Consider the following 26,117-nt stretch of genomic DNA (forward strand, 5'->3'; position numbering starts at 1 on the left):
TCCAGTCCTCCCTCAGTCATTTGGTCACCTGAGCAACAAGTCTCTTACAGACTGCCTTTGCACTTACAGCAGCCACTGGCTACACATGGAGTATGGCTAGTCCACATTGAGATGTGCTGTAAGTATAAAGCATACATGAGGTTTCTAAGACTTAGTACAAAACAAAGAATGTAAAAAACAGTAACTTTCTATGTTGGTTACATGTTCAAATGGTGTATTTTGGATATATTGGGTTAAAACATGTTATTAAAATTAATTTCACCTTTTACTTTTTTCAGTGTGACTAAAAAAAAATCTTACTAGAAATTTTTAAATTACACATGTGGTTCACATTTGTGGCTTTCATTATATTTCTGTTGGACAGTGCTTGGTTGACTTAATATGTGCCTGGCCCTTTGGGCTCCTTGGGTCAGGGGCAGGAAATAAAAACTGAGGTTTTATTTCCCTGAGAGCCCCCGACCCAAGGAGCCCAAAGGGCCAGGCACATATTAAGAGCTCCATAACTGGTGAAGCCCGTTTAAGTCCACGTGCATTTATCAAGCACCTACTGAGTGCAAGACACTGAAGGGAGGTAGAGGACCCACATCTTCATCCCAGAAGGAGCCTAGTCACAACTTTCTCTGGACTTTGCTGCTCAAAATGTGGTCCACCCACCAGCATGGGAATCATCAGGGAGCTGGTTAGAAATGCAACGAAGGATTAGAATCTGCATTTTAACAAGCTCTCCTGGTGATTCCTGTGTGCATCCAAGTTTGAGGCTGTGGCTGTTCTAGATTACGATATATCCTGAGCTATAACAGGGGCATAGGTGTGTCATTAGAAACTCAAGGAGGAGGGGGAGGGGGTAAAAAAAAAAAAACGAAACTCAAAGAAGAAGTGATCTTTCTTTCTCTTTCTTTCTTTCTCTCCTCTCTTTCTTTCTTTTTTTTCTTGTCTTTCTTGTCTTTCTTCCTGTCATCCTTTCTTCCTTTCCCTTCTTTCCCTTTTCTTTCTTTTCTTTCTTTCTTTCTTTCTTTCTTCTTTCAATGTGTTACCCAGGCTGATCTCCAATTCCTGGGTTCAAGCAATCCTCCTGCTTCAGCCTCCCAGAGTGTTGGGGTTATAGGCATGAGGCACTGCGCCCAACTGATTTTTCAAGAGATATTCTGAAGTAATATATTCACTTCCTTAAACCTTTTATGCCAACTACTGTGTGCAAGGCATTGTGTGGTGCACTCTGAGGGCAATCAAGGTGAATCTAGCATGTCTTAGGGCAATCAAGACAAATCTAGCAGGTCCCTTAGAAAGATAAGTCCTATCAGCAAATAAATAGCCTTCCTCCAAGGTGGACCATGATAGGAGTGGCATCCATGAGGAAGCAAGTCTGAGAGGTATGTTCTTTGGGGGAAAGCAGAGAGCAGACTCTGAATTGGATCCTTCTGGGGCTGGATCTAAACAGGTTGGAGGACATAGAGATATGGCTGAGCATTTCAAGCTAAGGAAGCAGTGTGTAACCTCAGGATTCCTCTTATGAAGAATCTCATTAAAGTTGGTTAGCAGGAACAAATGGGACTGGTGGGCAGTTAGATTGTAACGGTACTTTGGGGCTAGTAAGAGTGGACTGGAGCACCAGGCCGGGATGCAGGGCTTGTTCTGTAAGAGAGGGAAAGGAAAGGGTGCAGGGAGAGGGGAGTATGTACTAGAAGTTTAAGGTTACTGCTTTTAGGCTTCTTGCCAGGTGTTGCAGCACTAGGAGTTTTGTATTGGGTTAAAATAGCTGCTTGATCCTGAGCACATCCCTTGACCCCACAGACCTTCCAGTTTCTCATCTGCTGATCGAAAGACTTGAACCAGATTGTTGGGATTCAGACTTTTCCTACCAAGACCTCTTTTCACTTAAAAAATATTAAATTAATAATTAAATATCAAATTAAATATTTTAAAATTCTTTTTAAAATAAACGTGATTCAGGCTTATTGTAAAAAATCCAGTCAACAATTAAGCAATTTGAATGATAAATAAAAGTCCTGGCTGGCCTATGGCTCATGCCTATATAGTCTTAGCACTTTGGGAGGGTGAGGCTGGAGGATTACTTGAGCCATAAGTTTGAGATCAGACTGCGCAACATGGTGAGACCCCATCTCTATGAAAATTTTCTTTTAATTAGCCAGGCATGGTAGCTTGCACCTGTGGTCCCGGCTACCCAAAAGGCTGAGACTGTAGGGTCACTTGATCCCAGCAAGTTGAGGCTGCAGTGAGCTGTGTTCATGCCACTGCACTCCAGCCTTGGTAGCAGAGTGAGTGAGTCCTGTCTTAAAAGTTTGACCTGGCGCCGTGACTCACACCTGTAATCCCAGCACTTTGGGAGGCCGAGGCAGTTGGATCGCCTGAGGTTAGGAGTTCGAGACCAGCCTGGCCAACTTGGTAAAACCCTATCTCTATTAAAAATACAAAAATTAGCCAGGGATGGTGGCACACGTCTGTAGCCCCAGCTACTCAGGAGGTTGAGGCAGGAGAATTGCTTGAACCCAGAAGACAGAGGTTGCAGCCAGCCGAGATTATGCCATTGCACTCCAGCCTGGACAACTAGCATGAAACTCCGTCTTTTTTTTTTTTTTTTTTTTTTTTGAGACAGAGTTTCACTCATGTTACCCAGGCTGGAGTGCAATGGCGCGATCTCGGCTCACCGCAACCTCCGTCTCCTGGGTTCAGGCAATTCTCCTGCCTCAGCCTCCTGAGTAGCTGGGATTACAGGCACGCGCCACCATGCCCAGCTAATTTTTTGTATTTTTAGTAGAGACGGGGTTTCACCATGTTGACCAGGATGGTCTCGATCTCTTGACCTTGTGATCCACCCGCCTCGGCCTCCCAAAGTGCTGGGATTACAGGCTTGAGCCACCGCGCCCGGTCGAAACTCCGTCTTTTAAAAAAAAAAAAAAAAGTTATTTTCCACCTACACTCTCATGCCCACACCCATCCTCAGAGTTGAGCACTGGTCAGTATTTGATGTGCATTTCCTATGCCTTTCTTTGTGCACTTACAAACATATATACACACGTAGAGTTTCCTTTTCATAGAGTTGTAGGACATATATTTTTCACTAAGAACTTTTATTTAGAGTTTTCTTCATGCCAATATTGTCTTATTCTTTGTATTGGCTGAATAGTAACTGCATGTATTGTTGTGACAACTATTTTATCTACCAAATCCCATTTATTAAATATAAATTTTACCATATTTTGTTAAACAAAGACATACATAGGCACTAATAATGTGGAGAAATTTACTGTTATCCACGCCAGAGCCAAATACTTTTTTATTTTATTTAAAAAAATTTTTCTTATAGAGATGGGGTTTCACCATGTTGGCCAGGCTGGTCTTGAACTCCTGACCTCAGGTGATCCACCCGCCTTGGCCTCCCAAAGTGCTGGGATTATAGGCGTGAGCCACCGCGCCCGGCCCAGAGCCAAAAACTTAATGCTGATCTGTAAAATAACATATTAAATGTTATTTGTGGGAATCTTTTTTTGAGACAGGGTCTCACTCTGTCACCCAGCCTGGAGTGCAGTGGTGTGAACATGGCTCACTGCAGCCCTGACCTTCTGAGCTCAAGTGATCATCCTGCTTCAGCCTCCTGAGTAGCTGGGACTATAGGTACGCACCACTACACCCAGCTAATTTTTAATTTTTTTGTAGTGCGGGGGGTCTCATCACGTTGTTCAGGTTGGTCTTAAACTCCTGGGCTCAAGCAATCCTCTCAGCTCTGCCTCCCAAAGTGCTAGGTTTACAGGAGTGAGCCACCACACCCGGCCATTGTTTGTGTATTCTCTATGTCAACCCCAAAGATCAGGTTGTAGTTGGGGTGACCTTCCTTGGCAGCTGATGTAGTTTCAGGTGGATTCCTGTGCATCCAAGTAGCTCTGCTGGGTGAGAAGGAGAGCTGGGAGAGGTGGGTCCTGAGGCCTCTCCTTGGGGAAGCTTGAAACCCCCTCCTCTTGGTGATCTCTAAAACCCTGTACAGCTCAGTTTTGTGGAGATCAGTGAAAACAAGCCACTTGTCCTAAGTAAGCTCTATTCTCCACTAGATTGAGGCCTTGCACCTTCCCATGGAGGCCTCTAAGGAACCTTCTGCAATGATATTTACTATTAGCCCATTTCTTTTTCTTTTTCTTTCTTTTTTTTTCAATTTTTTTGTAGAGACAGGATTCTCGCTATGTTGCTCAGACTGGTCTCAAATTCCGGTTTCAAGCAAATCCTCTTGCCTCAGCCTCCCAAAGTGCTGGAATTACACTGTGCCCTGCCGAGCCCCATTTCTGAGACCAAGAAAGGTGATCCCACTCTACAGCCAGGGCTTTGGTGTCTACAGCCCCCGTTCTAATGCTGTCTCTCACTTCTTGGTGCTTGGTGTGGAAATAAAATAATGACTGAGAAAGTTGGATTCATGTGAAGGATAATGATCACACCCCCACTTTTATAGTTCCCACGTTAGTCTGTGAAGTATTTCCTCATCCGTTCTTTCCTCATACTTGGGTATCTCCATGAAGTCCTTTTTCCCTTTCTATTGACAGGGACAGTGAGGCACAAAAAGAATATAGCAGAGGGCCTGTTCCCCTGGTTAAGTGACCTCCTGTGTGGCACCTTCCCACTGGGCTAGGGGTTCGGTTCCCTGAGCATTGGATTGACAGACCAAGAACATTTCACATTCAAATGCAAGGGTTCCACAGAGTGCAGCAGACTTTTAATGCTGCCAAGTAAGGGCATTTAAAAAGCAAAAAATAGCAGCAAAACAATGCCATCTTCTGCTCTCACTGTGCCATAACAGAAAAAACAGCTTAGCATTGAAGGGCAAGGTGGATATTCTTTCAGAACTAAGAGCTTTTTTTTCTTTTTTTTTTTTTTTTTTTTTTTTTTGAGACAGAGTTTCGCTCTTGTTACCCAGGCTGGAGTGCAATGGCGCGATCTCAGCTCACCGCAACCTCCGCCTCCTGGGTTCAGGCAATTCTCCTGCCTCAGCCTCCTGAGTAGCTGGGATTACAGGCACGCACCACCATGCCCAGCTAATTTTTTGTATTTTTAGTAAAGACGGGGTTTCACCATGTTGACCAGGATGGTCTCGATCTCTTGACCTCGTGATCCACCCGCCTCGGCTTCCCAAAATGCTGGGATTACAGGCTTGAGCCACCGCGCCCGGCCAGAGCTTTTTTTTCTTTTCCTTTTTTTGAGATGGAGTCTCGCTCTGTCACCCAGGCTGCAATGCAGTGGCATGATCTCGGCTCACTGCAACTTCCGCCTCCTGGGTTCAAGCGATTCTTCTGCCTCAGCCTCCTGAGTAGCTGGGATTGCAGGTACCCACCACCACACCTGGCTAATTTTTTAATTTTATGTAGAGACTGGGTTTCATTATGTTGTCCAGGCTGGTCTCAAACTCCTGACCTTAGGTGATGTGCCCTCCTCGGCCTCCCAAAGTGCTAGGATTACAGGCCTGAGCCATCCCGCCTGGCCGAGCATCTTTTTAAATAGTGTAAATACAGCTTTGTAAAACATGCCCTGCATTGTCTAATTTTTCCCCAGCTTGGTGGAAGCTCTGCTGTAAACTGCCGCTTGTCCTCCGCGAACCACCGCTAGCCACACCCCAACAGCATGCCTGAAATGTGTCCTTCTGTGCCTTGCTGCCCTTGTCTCCATGTGCAGGATAATGATAATTACTCATACCCTGTATTTATCTTGCTCTTTTCCAAAGAAAAGTTCATAGCTCTTTTCTGGACTTTGCCCTATTAATGCTCTCAGCATTGCTGTGATAGGCGGTGAGGAGTAGATGTTATTATCCCTCCCTCACCCACGAGGAAGACACAGCCTGAGCAGGGAGGAAATGAGCCCGTGGCTTGAGACCAGTGCAGGGAATGCAGAGTCACTGCCCAGCTTGGAAGGACTGTGGGCCGCATACCTCTGGGATGTGTAATCTGTGGCCCTGGCCCAGGGAGTGGGTGGCCTATCTGGGGAGACTAGCAAATCCCCTCAAAAGATTCAGCTTTGGAGAGTTAATTAATAGAGCAGGTCAGGCATGCAGAGGCTGAGTGGGCCCACTTGGTAGAGGCATTGCAGGAGTTCAGTTGAAGGGAGCTCCCTGGTACTCAGGGAGGCTTTCAGAAGGTAGGCCTGAGCAAGGCCCCCAAGGATGGAAGAGGATCTGGTTAGGCCAAGGGGGAAGGGGACCTGAGGAAGCAAAGGCAAAAGAGGAATATGGATTCACAAAAACCAGAAGGACCAGTAGGGAAGGAAAATTTGGATTCCCTGGAGTCTGGCTGTGCCCTGCTCCATTTCTCTTGGCTTCTGAGAGGGCAGAAGATGGTAGGGAGTGCTGGAGACTTACCCTGGTGTCACCAGGACCCCAGACTCTTACCCCCCTGCAGGGAGACAGAGGCAGCACCTTCCTGCCAGTGACAGAGGCCAGGGGTGGGACTACAGCTGTGTCTCCGGGGAGCTTTACGGACAGGTTGGTAGCAGGAGGGCCTGGCCCATAGGCACTGTGGGCCAGCTGAGCACAGGAACAGAGGCAGGGGGTAAGAGCAAATGGACTGAAGAGGTGGCAGATCACAAGGGGAACTGGGCCCATGTCCAAGGTCAGAACTCATTCACCAGGGTGGCACAGCCCAAGGCCAGCTCAGCCTCCCTCAGGCAGCAGCACAGGAGCCCAAGCCAGAGTAGGGGTGATCAGGGCTGATCAGTCTGCCACTCTTCAGATATTTGTTGGCCCTGAGAGTTCCTCTGTGGGGTGGAGATTGAGATATAAGCAGCTTTTAAGAAAGGAGGGAAAAGAAAACAGACTTAAGTTCAGCCACTTTTGGCCTCCGTAATTCTGCACTTTGACCGATTTCTGATAGGAAGAGGATGGTGACACAGCAGGCCCTCTCCTCCTCAATCTGTCCCTCTGCCACTGTGAGGGGAGGCATAAGCTTCAGGGTCCCCACAGGCTGTTTCTGAGGCCTTTCACCTAATTATGATTTGCATATACAGGTACACAAGAGGACCCCCAAAATGATAAGCCTGGGATGCCACAAAACTTAGCTCCGTCTCTGACTCCCCACTTGTGTTCAGAATAAATACCTGAGCTTCTGAGTGCCCCCCTGGGCTGCAGTCCTTGGGGGGCTTCAGGAGAGGGAAGACATGGCCCAGTGTGCAAGGTCTCTGGAGTCCTGTTGGGGGCGTAAAACGCACACAGATGAAACAATTTAGGGACTCATATGAGAATTTCATTGAGAGCCACGGTGTAGGCTACAGACTGCAGGTGAGAGAGGGGAGCTGTTCCCAGAGGAGGAGGGGAGTTCTGAGCAGGGTCTAAGGCAAGCAAGCAGGGCCAAGGTTCAGTGAGGGGTGTTCACCCCAAGGTACCTTTGGGGCAGGCACTGCTAACATGTCCTTGTCCTTTCAGCCACAGTACATGTGTGAGGCCATGCTGATCCTAGGCAAACTGCATTACGTGGAGGGCTCATACCGAGATGCCATCAGCATGTACGCACGCGCCGGGATTGATGACATGTCCATGGAGAACAAGCCCCTGTATCAGATGCGGCTGCTGTCGGAGGCTTTTGTCATCAAAGGTAGCTGTGGGCGCCCGCTTGGGCTTACTGTGTGCAGCACATTGCACTCTGGCTCCCAGGGCCCTGCTGGGCTCATGTCCAGATTCTTCACCCCTGGTAGTGCCCATGCCCAGGCACTGGTGTCCAAGGTGGACGCTAGTGGCAGCCAGCCATGCTGACATTGCTTGGTGCCCGGTCAGGGACGTTAGGAGACTCCGATTCTCACCCTGGCTCTGTCAACAATGATCACCTTACTGTGTGCCCTTGGGCAATCATCTCTTCACCTTCTTTGGCCTCAGTTCACTTGTCTCGAAGACACAGTTGTAATACCTGCCATTCCAGGGTTACCATGACCAAGAGGCATCAGTGGAGTTGTGTAGCCAGGTTGAGAAAGGCTTACAAAGTATGACCTCTCACTGGCAGGCTGGCTCTGCTGATTGGCGGTGGCCCTAGAGCAGGTGCTGGACGCTGTAGGAGCCTGCCACTCCTCAGGTATTTGTTGGGCACGTGCCATGAGTGGCCCAGGGAGCAGGGGCTGCCACCCAGCAATGAACAGGTCAGAACCAGTTTCTGGAGGTGCTCTCAGCCTTCCAGGGACAAGGGGTGCTCTGGAGGGGATTTAGGGATCATGGGTCAGTGACTTAGGAACTTCATGAGGGGACTGTGGACAACCCAGCTGGGGAAATTGTGCCATTTAACTGGATCCCAAATGTGTTCAGTGTTAAAGTCGACCTACCCCAAACTTTGTGCTTCAGGCTCCTCCTTCCCTCGATCCCTGGCTGCAGGAGCCCCTCTGCTCAGCCTGCTGTCAGGGATCTTGGATGCTTGATCGTCTTCCTAGTGCAGGACAAACCAACCCCCAGAGGAAAGTCTAGAAAAGATGCCTGTGGCTTAGCGGGGATTTGGTGCCTGGCATTTGTAGAGTATGTGGCATCCTCTATTATACATAGGGACATTCTCTCCATCTTATATATGGGGAAACTGAGGCCTAGAGAGGATAACTTGCCCAAAGTTACCCAGATTCATGGCGGAGCCAGGATGAGAACCTCCATGCTCTGATGCTGGCCTTGGAATATGAGTCCTCCAAGGCACCTGCAACACACTGTTTCCCCTGTCCCCTCTGAGTCCCAGGAGGAGTGAACTGTGACATCCGTGGAGGGCATAACCTCCTTGACTCTGGGTGGTGGGACTTCCTGAGGGGGTTCGTCCACCCCAGATCCTTGGATCCCTTTTCTGTTGGGTCCACACCATGCTGGGAAACCTGGCAAGATGGTCACTGTGGGTGGACCCAGTACCAGCGGCTGGAGGGCAGGTTCCTATCTGGGACGGCCCGGTCCCCGGTCTATGAGTGGTCTTCTCCCTTTGCTCTCTCATCCCCCGCTCTGCGCCTCTGGCACAGGCCAGTCTACGGAGTGATCTGCATTTGTCATTTGTGTCTTTCGGGTCTCTTAGAAACCCCTTCAGCCATGGACGCCCTAAGCGGAACCACCTTCCTTGGGCTTCCTTTCCGGGACTTTCTCCTGAGCCTGGCTCAGAACAGATTGCCCCCTGTCTCCTGCTCTCTCCTCTTTCCAGCATGCCTCCAGCTTCTTGGGGGAACACAGTCCTGGTGGTCAGAGGTCCTGCAGGGGAGGTAAGGAGCTGGGCCCCGCCAGCTCAGGCTGCTCGGTCGTGGGCTGTGCTAGCTCTTGTTCCCCAGTGACTGCACGTGGCCTCCCCCTTGCCTGCCTCCTCTCTGCCTGTCCTCCTCCCTGTTCTGCTGTAGTGACCATGCCTGCTGCCTGGCATGCTGAGGTTTGCCTGACCCTGCGTGTGCTTGAGACCATGCACGTGGCCACAGGGTGTGCACGATGTTAATCTGCCTGGGTTTGGGGGATCTGCCTGGGTTTGGGGGATACTCTCTCCCCATGCATAGAGTAGAGGCCACACCCTCCAGTGGCTGAGGACACTGGTCATTGGTCCTGACTCCATCTATGAGCATGAGGGCAGTGGCATCTGGGACCACAGAGTTCACAGAATGCTGATATTTATTCAGCTCCTCCATACCAGGTAGGCCCTCGTTGAGTCCCCAGAGTAACCCTGAGGTGGTGTTCCCCTCATTCTGTGTCATGGATGAGGAGTTAAGGTTGGAAGAAGTGAGGTGACTCATGCGAGGTCTCACAGGAAGTAGCAGAGGCAGGATTTGAACCCAGGCAGCCGGAGCTTTTGATACTGTTGCTGAGAATCCTAGGATGAAAGGAATCAAGTGATCCAGGCCTAGCCCTCATGGTACAGTTGAGGAAACTGAGGCTGACAAAAATGAAGCAGTTTACCCAGGACATCAGTTAGTGTGTGTTTTGTATTAGAATCCTCTGTCCCAGGGCCGGGCACGGTGGCTCAAGCCTGTAATCCCAGCACTTTGGGAGGCCGAGGCGGGTGGATCACGAGGTCAAGAGATCGAGACCATCCTGGTCAACATGGTGAAACCCCGTCTCTACTAAAACTACAAAAAATTAGCTGGGCATGGTGGTGCGTGCCTGTAATCCCAGCTACTCAGGAGGCTGAGGCAGGAGAATTGCCTGAACCCAGGAGGCGGAGGTTGCGGTGAGCCGAGATCGCGCCATTGCACTCCAGCCTGGGTAACATGAGTGAAACTCCGTCTCAAAAAAAAAAAAAAAAAAAAAAAAAGAATCCTCTGTCCCAGGCACCCTCTTGGTCTTAGGCTCCATTTGATGCTGTGCTGCCTGCAACAGCCTGACTGGCCCACACTCAGCACTCCTGGCCAGGGTATTAGGCCACGGCTTGACTGGCCATTTTTCACAGCAGTCTGCACTGTGGTTCTGTTTGGTACTCTATAGTGGGATGGGGAGTCTGGGTCTCCGGCACACCTGGCTGGAGGAGAAGGACAGGGCCTGCGTGTCACAGGGGAGCCTGAGCTGGCCAGGCTGGGAGACTCTGAGGGGGCCCCAGCGGTTCCAACATGGAGCTGCTGTTCTTTTTAGGGGAGTCAGGAGCAGGCTCTGGGTCTCTTTACCCCTACCCTAAAAAGGCATAAAAACACATTCCCCTCACCCTCTTTCCCCATCAGAGAAGAGGGACTTGCGCTGTGACCCTGTGAGGTGTCACTCACAAAGGCCCAGCATTCCTCTGAAATGTGCATTTGTATGTTACATCCAAAGATGATTTATGATTCCCGGGGAGGCATTAGACATCAACCCGGGAGCCTCAGTGAAGGGGCAGTTTGCAGCAGTCTTGGGTTTTCATTAGCCAGAGTGCCGAGACATCACATGCATATTTGTGTATATAAGGTGTGGGGGAGTACATGACCTCTGCCTTCTCTGAGGGGAAAACAGTTACTGTCTGTCACTTTTGTTTAGAAACAATAGAAAAACCACGTTTCTCACTAAGATAGAAACATAAGACACCTTCATGGGAAGACCTGTCGTTTTCATGTCTGAGTGGTCTGTGCCTATCCATCAGCACTCCTGGTCCCCTAACACTTGAGTCACACATGTGCTCAGACTGACTGGGTCCAGCCAGGAGTAGACGACTGGGTTTTAGAGCCTCTTGGTGGCACCTGGGAGGTGGGCTGGGTCCTGCTGGAGGCTCTGACTCTGGAAGAAGCAGCACCTCCTCCCCAGTCCTGCCTTCAGCTGCTCCTGGCTGCAGAGAAGCTGTCATGTTGACCTGTTGCTCAGTAATGCCCTGTGCTGTGGCCAGCTCCTCCCAGGTCACCTGTGGGGCCTGGGCAGAGCTGAAGGCCCCTCCCCTGCCTGTCAGAATCCCCTGTTTGGTTCTTCATTTCCCAAGTACCAATTTCCTGAGCTCCTCTGGTATACTTGACATTTGGTGGCATTCCCAGAATTGTGGGGTACAGACCTCTCCCTCTAGAAGCTGAGCCTCTGATGTATGTCTCTGATGTGTGTGACTACAGGGGGATGGAGGAGGTGGGATGATCACATGTGCACCACCCAGGAGCTTGCAGGGACCCTCCCCAAACCCACTGAATCAGAATCTATACCTTACAATGTTCCCGGGTGATGTGTACGTACATTACAGTTGGTGAGACACTAACCTGGAAACACTTGTTTAATAAATAGTTGTTGACTGATGGTTAACCTTCATCTCTACTCTGTACATGGGAGGTGGTTGTTGTGCCCATTTTAAGGATGAAGAAGCTGAGGAAGTTCACGTAGCCTGTAAGTAGCATTTGGCCAGATGGATGTCTCTAAAGCTTGTGTCTCACCTGTAATAGAGGAGTCCACCTGAAGGTGCTGGGAGGCAAATTACAGTTGCCTCCAAGATGGGTCACATAGATGAGGACTTTCTCCTCTCTAGGACTCCTTTAGCCCTGGCTTGAGTAGGAGCTACAGCCCTGCAACCATTTTCCTGGCCTTTGCTTTCCCAGGGGCATTTGTGGATGTGGTGTCTGTGGATGAGTTATTCAGAACATTTGCTTTTATATTTCAACCTAACATCAGTCATCTTGGTCTAGAATGGAAGCCCACCCCTCTCCTACCCCATTCCCCAGGCCCTGCTATGGCCCCCTTGTAACTTCTGTTAGCCCACTGATTCCTGACCAATCATGTCAGATCAGGGGAAGGCCCTGGAAAGGAAATGTTTCCAGATGCAGGTGACAGATATATATTCAGACGAAAAACTCCATTACCATCCTTGTTTGGTGAGGAGAGAACATCATCTATTTACTCTAGGCTGGGCACAGCAGCTCATGCCTGTAATCCCAGCACTTTGGGAGGCCGAGGCGGGAGAATCACTTGAGGTCAGGAGTTCAAGACCAGCCTGGCCAACATGGTGAAACCTTGTCTCTACTTTAAAAAAAAAAAAAAAAAAAGTACAAAAAATTAGCTGGGCATGGTGGCACACGCCTGTAATCCCAGCTACCTGGGAGGTTGGGACAGGAGAATCACTTGAACCTGGGAGGTAGAGGTTACTGTGAGCTAAGTTCATACCACTGCACTCTAGCCTGGGTGACAAAACTCTGTCTCAAAAAAACAAAAATAATTTAGAATGCTTTGGTTTCAAGGCCCTTCTAGGATGGCCTGTCTGCGGTGCTACTCACCCCTTGGCAGAACCCTCTGCATTTGCTGCCAAGTGCTCATGGCTATGAGCCCTGCTTTCCTTTGAATTCCAAGCCTCTTGAGTACAGGTGGTCATCCTTTTGTACCCTCAACCAATCTCCCTCTCCCCTTTCCTGAATCCCCACCTGTCAGTGTAATAAGGTCTGCTCCTGGTGTCAAATATAATCTATGAAGTTCTTTCCTTCACTTCTTCTTGGGACATTGTCTTTGCCTTTTTTCTTCACTCCACGCATAGCTGTGTCCTTACATTCTCCTCCAACACAGTTCAGGTGCCAGGGCCTCCCCTTGGTTGTTCAGCCTGCAGCACCGTCTCCCTCTTCCCAGCTCACTTGGATGTCAGCCCAGCATGCATGTCCATTCTCTCCAGTTAGGGGTCTGTATGTTCCTTCAGCCGAGTGTCTGACCTCCTGCAGTTGTATCTCCCAAGGCTCCTGGCCCACCTCCCACAGGAGGAAGTAAAATTTGTCAGCAGTTGATTCAGCAAGTACCTGCTGGAGATGCCGATATGAACAGTTAGGGTTGCTTCTCTTGAGGGAGTGGCAGGCACATGAGCAAAGCCTGCTCCTGAAGGGATGCAGCTGCAGGAGAAGCAGCTACTCGGGAGGAAGACCCCAGAGTGGCTGGTCTGCTGCTCCTGCTATGGCTTGCTGGGGCAGTGTGGCAGACTTCCTGCCTGGCTGTGTGGTCTCAGCCATATGGCTGTCCCCAGTTCTGTCCCATGGGAAGCTCTGCCTTGACTTTTGGCCCTTTGGCCACCAGAAAGGGGCATTTGTGAAGAGTGACCTCTGGGCTGCTGCTTCTGGGCAGCCCAGCCCCTGATGGGAGTAGAACACTTGAACCTACCTTATTTGTTTGCCAGGTTTGGGGTCTGGCTCTACAGCTCCCTAAAACTCTGTAGTAATAAGTCTTTGGCAAATTAGCATTGCATCATCTTCATGGTGAGAACCTAGAGCCAAAGCTTGTGTTGACTCAAAGTCCATAGATGTAGATCCAGGCCTCAAGGCTCTGTCACTCAGCAACAGGCCTCAGGGGTACTTTCTGCTGCCTGACCCCCAGCCCCCTCAGCTCCCAGTGTAATGGGTAAGCAATGGGCTGTGGGGCACATGCCCTGGCTCTCCAGCAGTGCAGTGAGAAATGCAGCAGTGGGTCCATGTGAGGTTTGCACAGGGAGGGATTCACACCTTTCTAGCCTTGTCTCCTAATAGAGTCTGGTCTCCCTGTCTCCTCTGGCACTGCCTTCAGCAAGGACAGAGAATTTCCGACTCCTGTTATCTGACTTAACTCTCAGCTGTCTTGTATTATTTTATACAGACAAAGCTTTCTTATTCAGAGGGACTGCCAGGAGTGACGCTTATAAGGCTTATTTTTGTAGGACTTAGCATGGGCCCCAAGAAGCATCCGGCATAGGCCAGTATCCTGAAGTCTTCTACCACATGCGCAAGGTCTCACCTCAAGACAAAATAGGCTGCATTCCAGCTGGTGGTGCTGCTGCTATGTGGCTGGAATTCCAGTTCCTCAGCTGGGAGATGGCGAAGTCCTCACAGCCTCACCTGACCTCAGCCCAGCCAATCCTGTATTTCAGGAATTGTCCCCTCGGACACCATGCCTCTGGGGATCAATTTCTGTATAATCAGCCTTATGGTTGTAATGACAAAACCGCAACTCCAATTAGTTGGAAAAGTAGCAACAAAAAGGAGGAAGGACTGGATATTTATGGTCCCTTGTAACTAGAAGGTTGGTGGAGCAGCATGGCATCAGGCATAAGCTGGATCTGGGCTCAGCGAGGTCTGCTGAGGTCTTCCTCAGCAACTCCAGGTATACATGGTTCTTACAGCATGGCACCCCCAGTCTCAGAAGGTGAGAGTAACTGGGGAAGCTTCTCATGGACCTAGCTTGGTCTAATGCCCACCCTGGAGCCTATTGTGGTGCCCAGCACCAAGGTTACTGGGCTGGTGCCGGGGGTGGGATTTCCCCCACTTGAGTCTTGTGGACTGAGATGCAGGAATAGTTCCTCAAAGGAAAACCAGGGTGCGGTTACGAAAGTAGGTGAAAAGTGTGGAGGCAGAGCCCCAGAGCGCAGGCAGAAATGATTCACCTCAGGTTACACCAGTAATGGCAGGGTCAGGATGTAGACTCTGCTCTCTCTGACTCCAGTGTTCGGGCTTGTCCCTGATGCCCAAGGAGTGATTGTTCGATTGCAGTACTTTTGCAGAGGGAGGTGAGATCCAGCTAGTTGTGGAGCCTTCACAGGTGAGCTCGGCAGTGAGCCTGAACTTGAGGATGAATCACCTACAGTCCAGTGGAAGAGGTGCCTTCCAGCGAGGGAAGTCCAAAGGGAAGCCCCAGGGGAAACCAGGGGAGGTGGCTTGTTTGGAGGTGCAGTGTAATCACACTTCTTGGAGCTGAGAGGAGGTGTGTGTGGGAGGGATTGGGAATGAGTGTAAGGGCCAGGTGGGCCCCATGAGAGGGCCCAGAGCAGAGAGCCCACAGTAAGGCTCAGGGTGTCTCTCTTGGCTAGTGTTCTACAACTTTGGTTCTGGGTCACCACACCGTGAGGTGCAGCACAGCCTGTTCCCCCTCAAATCAGGCTCACCTATGGGTCAGCGCACTGTCTGGGGCAATCTTCTCTAGGGTCTGGAGCTGATGGATCTGGGCCCTAGACTAGGAGGAAGACTTTGTGGATCCAGTGTAACAATCGTCCACTTTGTTGGTCTGATCCCTAAGGGTTATTCCCTGGCTTTGATTGGCATCCAGGATGTTTCGGGGCCTGCTCTTTGGATATCTCCAGCCTTAGCCGGTTCAGCCTCCGCAAGCTCCTGTGCCATTGTCTACCTCAGGCGGCGTTTGATGGTAGACACTTCCCTCTCTTCCCCTCAGGCCTCGGTCCCTTCCATTTCTCTGGCACTAGCTCAGCTTGCTAGTAACCCCATGTCTACAGCCATTCATTCTACCTTGAGCCTGGCAGACCTTAGTCATTGGTGCCTAATTTAAGGTTCATTGTGGCTCCACAGATGGACTGCCGGCCCCTTGAGAACTGGTCCTGCCCCCAGTGTCAGCCTGGCCGGCTCGCGTTCTCCTCTGCCTCACACCCAGCACCAGGGAGGTCCTGGTGCCCTGACCCTGGTGCACATGAGCTGTGTACTGCAGTGACATGCTGGGTTGTGAAGCTGCTGTGCAAAGTCAAAAGGTGAAATACCCTTAGCAGCCAGAAGGATTATGATCCACAGATTCTCTTCTCCCCACCCCTTGAAGGTAGACTTCTTTTTTTCCTGTTCTCTTTCAGACAGTGCAACCCCAAGCTATTCTTCTGTCACCTGGAATTGTGTGGCTGATTAAAGCTTTTAAAAATAAAAGAAAGAACACTAGGCTGCTCCCAGGACAGGATATGATAGCATACTTGGTTTTTGTGTTTTTAGCCCTGGTATGGTGGGAATTCACTGTTGATTTTGGCTTCCCTCTCTAAGGGGTGTGGGCTGTGTGCTGCACATGGACGGGAGCTCAGTCCTTGTGGCACTGCTGTCCCAGCCCCAGGCGAGAGAGGCTGGCTTCCAGATGGAGGAGGAGGAGCAGGCTGCCAGGGGATCAGCCTTATCCAGCCAGAGACCTGGATCTAGTCAACACTGGTGCTTTTAGCTGAGGGATCTTGGAATTAATCTGTTTCCCTCGATTTGATTTTTCTTTCTTTCTTTTCTTTTCTTTTTTTTTTTTTTTTTTTTTTCAACCTGAGACAGCCTTGCTCTGTAGCCCAGGCTGGAGTGCAGCAATGCGATCTCGGCTCACTGCAACCTCTGCAGTGGTTCAAGTAATTCTCATGCCTCAGCCTCCCAAGTAGCTGGGATTACAGGTGCATACCACACCACACCCACCCAATTTTTTGTATTTTTAGTAGAGACAGGGTTTCACCATGTTAGCCAAGCTGGTCTTGAACTCCTGACTTCAAGTGATCTGCTTGCCTCAGCCTCCCAAAGTTCTGGGATTATAGACGTGAGCCACCTCACCCCACCTAGATTTTTCATTTGTAACTCTGGAGAACGGTTAAACCCCTACGTAAGAGGTTATTGTGAGCGTCACTTGAAAATATTTTCTAAGAGCATACTGGTTTTTTTAGGCGGAGTTTTACTTTTGTTGCCCAGGCTGGAGTGCAGTGATGCGAACTTGGCTCACTACAACCTTTGCCTCTCTGGTTCAAGTGATTCTTCTGCCTCAGCCTCCAGAGTAGCTGGAATTACAGGCATGCACCATGATGCCCAGCTAGTTTTGTATTTTTAGTAGAGATGGGGTTTCTCCATGTTGGTCAGGCTGGCCTTGAACTCCTTACCTCAGGTGATCCGCCCACCTCAGCCTCCCAAAGTGCTGGTATTACCGGCGTGAGCCACTGCGCCTGGCCAGCATACTTTTTACTCTTTACAATATTTCATCTAATTTAATGATCATGGCTGCACTCAGAGCTAGGCATTGTGAGTAATTCCATTTTGTATTTGAGGAAACAGAGTTAGGAATGATGATCAAAAAAGACTATATCCTTCTAGTCTTTTTTTCCCTATATGCTTATGTGTGCTTTTAAAACTAAATGTAAGTTCATACAGTCACGTTTTATAATCTGCTTTTTTTTTCTTTCTTTTTTTTTTATGGAACGCTTCACGAATTTGCGTGTCACCCTTGCACAGAGGCCATGCTAATCTTCTCTGTATTGTTCCAATTTTAGTATATGTGCTGCCAAAGCGAGCACTGTAATCTGCTTTTTAAAAAAAGTTAGTATTTCATGAGTCATTTTTCAATACACTTCTATGTCACTGTAAGTAACTTCATAGCATTTCATTGTAATGTTCTATCATAATTTTTTTATTATTTTTTTTAAATAAAAGGGTATCACAGACCTGTTATTGCTCAATCTCAGGTGGCTGAACGCCACTTGTCCCTCTAAGAAGTATGTTCTATCATAATTTTGTGAACTTGTCCTGCGTTGGACCCATATGCTAAATATTTTTTCTTTTTTTGCTATTATAAACAATACTGAAGTAGATATCCTTGAAGCTAAATTTTGCATATATATATATATATACACACACACACACACACACACACACACACACACACACTGTTTTGTTTTGTTTTGTTTTGTTTTGTTTTGGTGGAGATGAGGGTCTCACTATGTTGCCAGGACTGGTCTTGAACTCCTGGGCTCAAGCAGTCCTCCCACTTCTCCCTCCCGGAGTGCTGAGACTACAGGTGTGAGTCACCACCCCCAGCCTTTTTTTTTTTTTTTTTTTAAAGATAAATTTCTAGAAAGTAGGATTACTGAATCGTAGAGTCTACATTTTTTGGAGACTTTGATACAGAAGCCAAATTGTCTGTTTTTGTTTTTGTTTTTTGTTTTCATTAAAAAAATTGTGTTGGCCTGGCACGGTGGCTCACGCCTGTAATCCCAGCACTTTGGGAGGCTGAGGCAGGTGGATCAGCTGAGGTCAGGAGTTCAAGACCATCCTGGCCAACATGGCGAAACCCCATCTCTGCTAAAAATATAAAAATTAGCCAGGCGTGGTGGTGTATGCCTGTAATCCCAGCTACTCAGAAGGCTGAAACAGGAGCATTGCTTAAACCCAGGAGGTGGAGGTTGCAGTCAGCTGAGATTGCACCACTGTACTCCAGTCTGAGCGACAGACTGAGATTCTGTCTCAAAAATAAATAAATTGTGTTAAATTTACATACCATAAAATTTACCATCTTAACCACTTTTAAGTGTACAGTTCGGTACTAAGACATTGTTCTGCAACCAATTTCCTGAACTCTTTAACATTTGCATTATTGTGCAGCCAACTCCAGAATTCTTTTACCTTGCGAAACCAAAATTCTACGCCCATGAAAGAGCAACACTCCATTCCCTCCTCCCCCAACCCCTGGCAACCACCCTTCTATTTTCTGTTTTTATGAATTCGATTACGCAAGTACCTCATGTAAGAGGAATCATAACAGTATTTGCCTTTTTGTGTCTGGTTTATTTCACTTAGTATAATGTTCTCAAGGCTTATCCATATTGCAGCATGTGTCAGAATTTCCTTCCTTCTAAAGGCTGAATAATATTGTATTGTATGTATGTATACATGACATTTTGTTTATTTTTTGAATGAAATCATACAGTATTCATCTGTCAATGGGCACTTCGGTTGCTTCTACATTTTAACTATTGTGAATAATGCTGCTATGAACTCGAGTGTACTGATGTCTCTTTGAGACCCAGCTTTCTATTATTTTGGGTATACACCTAGAAGTGGAATTGCTGGGTCATAAGGTAATTCTATTTTTAAACGTTCTAATTTTAACAAAGTGGTCTGTGAGGATTCTTCCCTACCTGGCCTTTCGGTTTCCTCCCTGAAAGCTGAATGAATTGCATTTTTTCCCTTCTGCCCCTGGCTGCAGGGTACCCAAGTCTGGGATTCATCTTCCCTGGGTGCTGCAGCTGTCCTGTGCCCTTTGACAGGCTGGGTAGGTGGGAGGAAGGGGGTTCCGTTGCCGAAGAAGTTTTCTGTTTTCTACCTCTGCATCCAGGGCCCTAGGCTCCAGGGCTCCAAGGGTGGGGCTTCTTAGAAGGGTGGCTGCCTGGGATGTGATGAGTCATTCAGACTGAAGGAGCTGGGACCAGCCTGGTGTTGGACCTGAGGCTGTGCCAGGATCAGCTTGGCTCCAAATCGAAAGTTCTGAGTTAATGAAAAAGCAAGTCCTCCTCTTGAAAGGGGCCTTTCCTAGAGCTATGTATTGGCACAGAATGGCCCTGCTGGTAGGAATCACAAGGCATGCCTGCCCCACAGGGCTGCGTTACAATCCTCCAATGCCTCGCGGGCTGGGCGCAGGGCAGCCCACCTCCATCCTGGATGAAGTGCTGTGGTCTGACGGCTTGTGCAGAAGCACTCACTGGGCAGAGGGTGAAGAAACCCAAGCCTGGAGTCGCTGGGTGGGCTTCCAGTCAGATGTTTGTGAATAGGAAAATAGAGCTTATCAACCAGGAGACAAATATAAGGTTCCCTACCCCTTTTTATGGGCACAACTGGGTGACTGGACTGTGGCCTTGCTCAGGTAAAGCCACTGCCAGCTCCAGAAACTTTTTGGCCTTGTGTGTGTTGGAAATTGCTTTACAGAGGACCACCTCAGTGAATGTACTCCTCTACTTTGAACTTTTATTTCTCTGAATCATGACAGCTCCCTTCAAAAAAGCATTATCTCCATTATTTTTAGATAAATTTTTATATAGTGAGATGTACAGATCTTAACTGTATAATTTCATGAATTAGACCTGTATAAATATCCTTGTGATCAGTACCCTAATGAAGATACAGAATGTTTCTGTCATTATAGAAAGTCCCCTTGGGCTCTTTTCTAATTGGTCTCTCCACCCCCACCCCAGGCAACCACTAGTTGTTTTCTTTTCTTTTTCTTTTTTTTTTTTTTAAGGGAGATAAGAGTCTCCCTATGTTGCCCAGGCTGATCTCAAACTTGTGGGCTCAGTTGATGCCCCTGCCTCAGCTCTGACAGTGCTGGGATCACAGACGTGGGCCACCACTCCTGGCCTTATTTTCTATTGCTATAGATCAATTTGCTTTTTTGAATAAAGGAAATCATACAGTATGTATTTTTTTTATGTCCGGCTTCTTTTCGACAATGTAATTTCTAAGTAATTCATTCGTGTTATGTGTATATAGGAGTTCGTCTCTTTTTTAAAAAATCTGAGTAATGTTCCATTGTATAACTATACCACAATTTGTTTATGAATTCTCCAAGAAAGATTTTTTAAGTGGAGAGGGAGGAACTCCTCTTGGCTGTACGCTTGGCTGTGTGAATACACTCATTCATCTACGCATCCATCTGCATGGTTCCTAAACACTAGGCTCTGGCTATCACTGGGGTGCAATGATCAATCGGAAATGGGTAGAAAGGATGAGGACAATGCAGGAAAAAGGCACATGCATAGGAGATGGAGCCAAACTGTTCAGCTGGTTTAGACACAGGAAGGCTTAACTCTACCTGGCAGGGTTTCAGAGAAGAAGTGGCTTTGCTTTGAGCTGTTTAAAAATGAAGATGGGGTCTTGCTCTGTTGACCAGGCTGGATTGTAGTGGCATGATCTCAGCTCACTGCAGCCTCCGCCTCCTAGGCTCAAGTGATTCTCCCACCTCTGCCTTCTGAGTAGCTGGGATCACAAGTGTGCGCCACCTAGCCTGGCTAATTTTTTGTATTTTTCGTGGAGACAGGGTTTCACCATGTTCCCAGGCTGGTCTCAAACTCCTGAGCTCAAGCAATCCTCCCACCTGGGCCTCCCAGTGTGCTGGGATTACAGGTGTAAGCCACTGTGCCCAGCCTGCTTTGAGCTTTCTAGGAAGATGGGATTTGGGGTTCTTGGAGAAGCACGGTGGAGAAGCCCCTTCTGGGAGTGGAAGAAACAAATGCCACACAGGGAAGGTGAAGGCCTCAGAGACCATTGTTCCTGAATTCACTGCTTTGCAGTGGCCAGCCCTCTGGAGGCTTGGGACTGGCAGCTTGAACTTGCCAGCAGCTGGCATCACCCATCCTGGTGCTGGGGCCAGAGGTGTGGCAGGAGGGAGCCCAGCCTGAGTGCATCTCTCCGGGGTCCACAGGGCAGCTGTGTTGAAACAGATCCACTCTATGTCCCCTGGAATTGTCTGTGCCCTGCCACCTGCAGTTGGTCTCCTGGGCTAGGCCTATGAACAGTTCATAGGTTTGCCCCACCTTCCTGCAGGGTGGATAGGCTGCATGTCTGGGGAGCAGGGGCACGCCCAGCTCTGGCAGTGGGCAGCGAGGCCTGTCTCCTTGATTCTTTCTTGGTTCCTCTTCCCCCATTAGTCCTCTGGAATGAGGAGCCTCCCCCTCCTGGTTGTGAGTCATTTGGCAGGAGGCACGGTGACACCCAGTGACCCGGCACCTGGGTATTTGTGTTAGCAAGGACCTTCACGTTCTGTGCCCACCTTCCTCCACGCCAAGGTACCCGACCTTTGGATCTAGTAACACCCCAGATCACTGGCAAAGGACAAGGTCACTGACTCTGTGTGCATGGGAATCTGGCTAAGAAAAACAATAGTAATTCCTTACCCTATATTTGCAGAGCACTTTGTACTTTGTCAGACATGACCAGGCTTGTGTTTTTTCATCCAGCCAGCAAATGTTTGTCCAGTACCTACTGTGTGCCAGATAGTAGAAAGATAAACATGATTAGGTTCATGTTTTGAAGGAGCCCTCAGTCTGGGGAAACATAAGAAATGGTGAGTTAGGAATATGTATAGACTGGGACTTAAAGGAGGAATGTTTGATTATACCAGGGAATATCAGGAAGGGCTTTGTAGAGGAGGTAGCATTTAGTGGGTCAGAATGTGAACTGTAATTTTGGATAGACTTGTTGGGGTGGATACATTCCAGGCAGGAGGAACAACTTGAGCAAGTCAAGAAGGCATCCTATAACCCAGCAGTTGGGAGTAGGAGGTTGGGTGTGGCTGTAGCAGGTAAGGCAAGAGATGAGGCTGGAGAAGTGATACCTGGAGGCCCTGGTGTGGTGCCTCCAGAGGTTGGACCTTACCCTGTAACAGCCTGGACCCCTGGAGAGTTTTAGAAGGATCCCCCGGAGGATTAGAGTGAGACTGCAAGCTGGGAGGCCAGTTAGGGCTGATGTAGTCATCCACTCAAAAGGTAAAACCTGAAATAAGGTGGTAGAAAAAGACGAAGGGGAGGTTTGAAGTGTTGAAGACTTGGTCATTAGATGAATGTTGGGGCTTATAGGGTAGGAAACAGTTGAGGATTCTTCTATTATACGTCCCTTTAGTAAGTTCATCCTGAGCCTCTGCTTACTACATGTAAAGTACCGTGTGGGCACAAAGATGAACTAGACATTGAATCTCCCCATTGGGAACCAATAGTTCAGAAGGATAGCACTCTCTAGTCAAGTCTTTATTAGCTGCAAGTGACCTCCCCTACAGAAAAAAGGAAGGAAGGAAATGAGAGAAGACATGGGAGCTATTTAATGGTGCTCATACACTGGAAAGTTCTAGCAGGTAGAGCTTTAGGTAAAACTAGATCTAGGTACTCAAACAGTCTCTTAGGAATCTGCCCTTCTCCATCCTGTCTTACCTTTACTCTGCATGGATTTCATTTTTTTTTTTTTTTTTCATGACTAAGAGTTTATCCAGCGTTTTTCCTGTCTTAAAAAAAGTAACCTGATGCAAATATAGTTGTATTTCTGTTCAGCATTCATTTCTAGTAAGGGTAACAATGCTATATCCCTTTGTTTCTTAGAGATTGTTTTTATTTTTTGAGCTTTTTGCTTTCAGCCTTGAAGCTTTTATTTAAAAAAATTTTTAACTGCAGTAAAAAGCCCTGTACAACATAGAATTTGCCATCTAAACTTTTTTAAATGTACACTTCAGTAGTATTATTTATATTCACATTGTGTAGACTTCATTTTAAGGCAGGTTTTCCCTAACGTTTCTAAGCTGATGTTTGGTACCAGCTTAACAACCCCAGTGGAAAGAGTGAGACTGGTTTTTATTGGCCCAGATTGGGCCATGTGCCCACACTTATCTGATCACTGTGGCTGTTATGATCAGCTGAGATTGCAAGAGGGGTGGTCAAAGGGAGAGCAAGGTGTTGTTACTGATAAAGGGGAGAGTGGGCATCCACTGAAGGCAGAGACCTGAGCATGGGTGACTTCTGCAGGGAGGAACTGTTGGGTTCCATGGGAAGCGTGCATGTAAAATGCTGCATAACTCGAGCACCTGCTGTGTGAGGTGCTGTGCTAGGGGTTGTGGTTGTCCAAAAAGGTTCACATTTGCCCCCATGGCACTTTCAGCTAGTTGGGGAGGGAAAAGCTGGCCAGAGATGATCAAAATACAGTCTAGAAAGTGGTGAGCACCGGGAGGGTGGATGTTTTTCTTCTAACTACTGAAATGTAACCAAGTAACCCCATCTTCAGGCCGAAATTCACTGTGGCCCAGGTGGTGTTGGGTCCAGACAGTATTATGGTAAAAGATCCTCTTTTTCCTAGCCAGGGGCTCACAACTGTTTGCTTTTTTTTTTTTTTTTTTTTTTGAGATGGAGTCTCACTTTGTTGCCCAGGCCGGAGTGCAGTGGCATGATCTTGACTCACTGCAACCTCCGCTTCCCAGGTTCAAGCAATTCTCCTGTCTCAGCCTCCTGAGTTGCTGGGACTACAGGTGCCTGTCACAATGCCCTGCTAATTTTTTGTATTTTTAGTAGAGATGGGGTTTCACCGTATTAGCCAGGATGGTCTCAATCTCCTGACCTCATGATCTGCCTGCCTTGGCCTCCCAAAGTGCTGGGATTACAGGCGTGAGCCACCACACCAGCAACTGTATGCTTTTCAGTTAACCAAAATGTGCCCCAAGGGGCTCTTTGAGGGGACAGAGACCTTGTTGTCCATGTCCAATCTACCCCTTCTTTTAATCCAAGGCCCAGGGACAGAATGGAACCCCTGAAAATGAGGCTTGTGGGACAGCAAGGTGAAGGTAAGGGGGAAACTTGTCCTCATGAGTATGAAATTTCTGGCTGGCTTTCGCAGTGCAGTCTGGTTCTCCAAGAGTGACGTGAGAGAGGGAATGGAAAGAGAGAGGAAAAAGTGAGTGACGGAAGAGGAGCTTGAGAGCCTTCCAGCCACCACATGGTGCAGGGATACGCTTGCTACCCTCGTTTATCCCATCGGGGAGAGCCTCAGTGCCTGGTGCAGGCCACGGCCGCAGGTTGCCAGTTGAGGTGAACTGTTTCCAGCCGGAGGGAGCTAAGGAAAGAAAGAAATCGGCCTGTACGCAAAGTCATACATTCAGACAAACAAATGGTGCGCTTCCAAACAAAACCCCCAGTCGAGGAGCTGAGTGGAGTTCTGAACCCCCTGCCTCAGCTCCAGACAGCTTCATAGGCAGCTGAGTCCCTATAGTGCCACAAATGCAAATACTCACAATGCCCTAATGGTGACAATAGCAGCCAAATCTGCACAGAGTGAAGTCCCAGAGACAGCCAGAAGAGACAGAAGAAAATCGGGTACAGTCCAACTTGCTCACCCAGTTTCAATGTTGCCGGCTTCTTCAGAGGTCACTTTCTTTGTAGCAGTGAAGCATGGGAAGCAGCAGATGTCATGCCAGGAAGTGAAAGGGAAGTTTCCCCAAAACAAGAATGTTTTGGCAGCTGTTGAGAAATCCCCTTGGCATTCCTGTCCTGGAGTCCAGTAGCCAGGAGCAGCTGGCGCTCCCAGGTGCCCCCCCACAACCTTGCCCGATAGTGAAATCAGGTGATAGGCTCAATAGTCCAAAGTGTGTTGCAGTCCTCATAGGGGCCACCAAAATTGGAACTGAAGCGCAGTTCAGTCACCCACCACTTGCAGAGTCCAATTAACAGGAGCAAGCCCTGGAATAAAGAAAGTGACTTTATTCCCAAGCTTAGCTTAGGGGAGGAGGTACAGGCTCCTGCCTTTAAAGATAACCACTTCACTTTTTGGGCAAAAAGTGGGGCTTTTAAAGAGGGACTTGGCATGAATGGCATGCAGAGGAGGGAGCAAGCAAGTCCAGGGTCTGCATGACTTGGCTTGGTGCCTTCCTACTAGGTGGTTGAGCTGGCACCACTGCGTCCAGGGCTAGGTTGTCAAGTGACCATTGCTTCAAGATACTCTGGTGGGAAAGAGTTCCCTCTGAGTCATACTTTAGGATGGAAATTGACTCATGTCTCTCAAGGCAGTCTCCCAGTGGGAAAGAGTTCTGGCTCTAGAGCTTCTAAGTCAGCACCTGGATAAGCTTGCTGTGTAGGGAGTGTCTGGTAACGGGAAGATAAAGGTTATTGCATTTCTAAGAGCTAAGTAGGAAATGGGGATGGGGGAAAGGAGGAAAGAGGAAAGAAAAATAATAAATTTTTAAAAACTCATTCTTTTGCTTAGAAAAATGGGAATACTCCACTACATAGGAGGGATCAGGAGTGGCTTCCGTGGGGAGGTAGCTGGGCAGATAGGCAGGATTTGGGCTGGAGTGATACAGTGTGATTCCCCACGTGCTGTCCCATCGCTTACTTCTGGCCACTGCTAACACCACCATTGCTTCAGCTTCCCCCCTTCCCTCCACAGACCTCTGCCTCCCGCTGGCTGCACCAAAGTGTGTGCCCCCTCCGATGAGCCCACCTTGGGCCCATAGGGAGGGCCTGGAGTCCGGGGGCCCGAGCAGGGCAGGTCTGAGGCACCCTCTTCCTCCTGCAGGCCTCTCCCTGGAACGCCTACCCAACTCCATAGCTTCCCGCTTCCGCCTGACGGAGAGGGAGGAGGAAGTGATCACCTGTTTTGAGAGGGCCTCCTGGATCGCTCAGGTGTTCCTGCAGGAATTGGAGAAGGTGAGCTGGAAATAACACCATGGTAGCAGCTGCTTTCTACTGAGCACCTATATCTACGGATCCCGCTAAGCCCATAGGTCACCTTTGTGCTAATTAGAAGAAGGC

At 48.6% G+C, this 26,117-nt stretch overlaps 1 protein-coding gene and 1 non-coding gene across 6 annotated transcripts in view; one reads left to right on the plus strand and one right to left on the minus strand.

Moving 5' to 3' along the window:
* TTC7A (tetratricopeptide repeat domain 7A) overlaps positions 1 to 26,117 on the plus strand; it is a 156,383-nt gene that overhangs the window by 31,188 nt on the left and 99,078 nt on the right. For 3 of the 5 annotated variants that reach the window (XM_032239477.1, XM_032239481.1, XM_032239476.1), the window contains exons 3-4: positions 7,409 to 7,577; positions 25,882 to 26,012. In XM_032239477.1, the coding sequence (XP_032095368.1) occupies positions 7,409 to 7,577; positions 25,882 to 26,012 (300 nt within the window). Of the gene's footprint in view, positions 1 to 7,408; positions 7,578 to 9,131; positions 9,190 to 25,881; positions 26,013 to 26,117 lie in introns of those variants that run through there. The other 2 variants (XM_032239478.1, XM_032239479.1) reach the window with 2 other exon arrangements.
* On the minus strand, positions 17,257 to 17,363 carry LOC116524333. The gene has a single exon (XR_004257282.1). It is a non-coding gene; the product is annotated as a U6 spliceosomal RNA (small nuclear RNA).

Source organism: Sapajus apella, unplaced genomic scaffold, assembly GCF_009761245.1.
Source record: "Sapajus apella isolate SASKATOON/1434 unplaced genomic scaffold, GSC_monkey_1.0 scaffold44, whole genome shotgun sequence".
Lineage (NCBI taxonomy): Eukaryota > Metazoa > Chordata > Mammalia > Primates > Cebidae > Sapajus > Sapajus apella.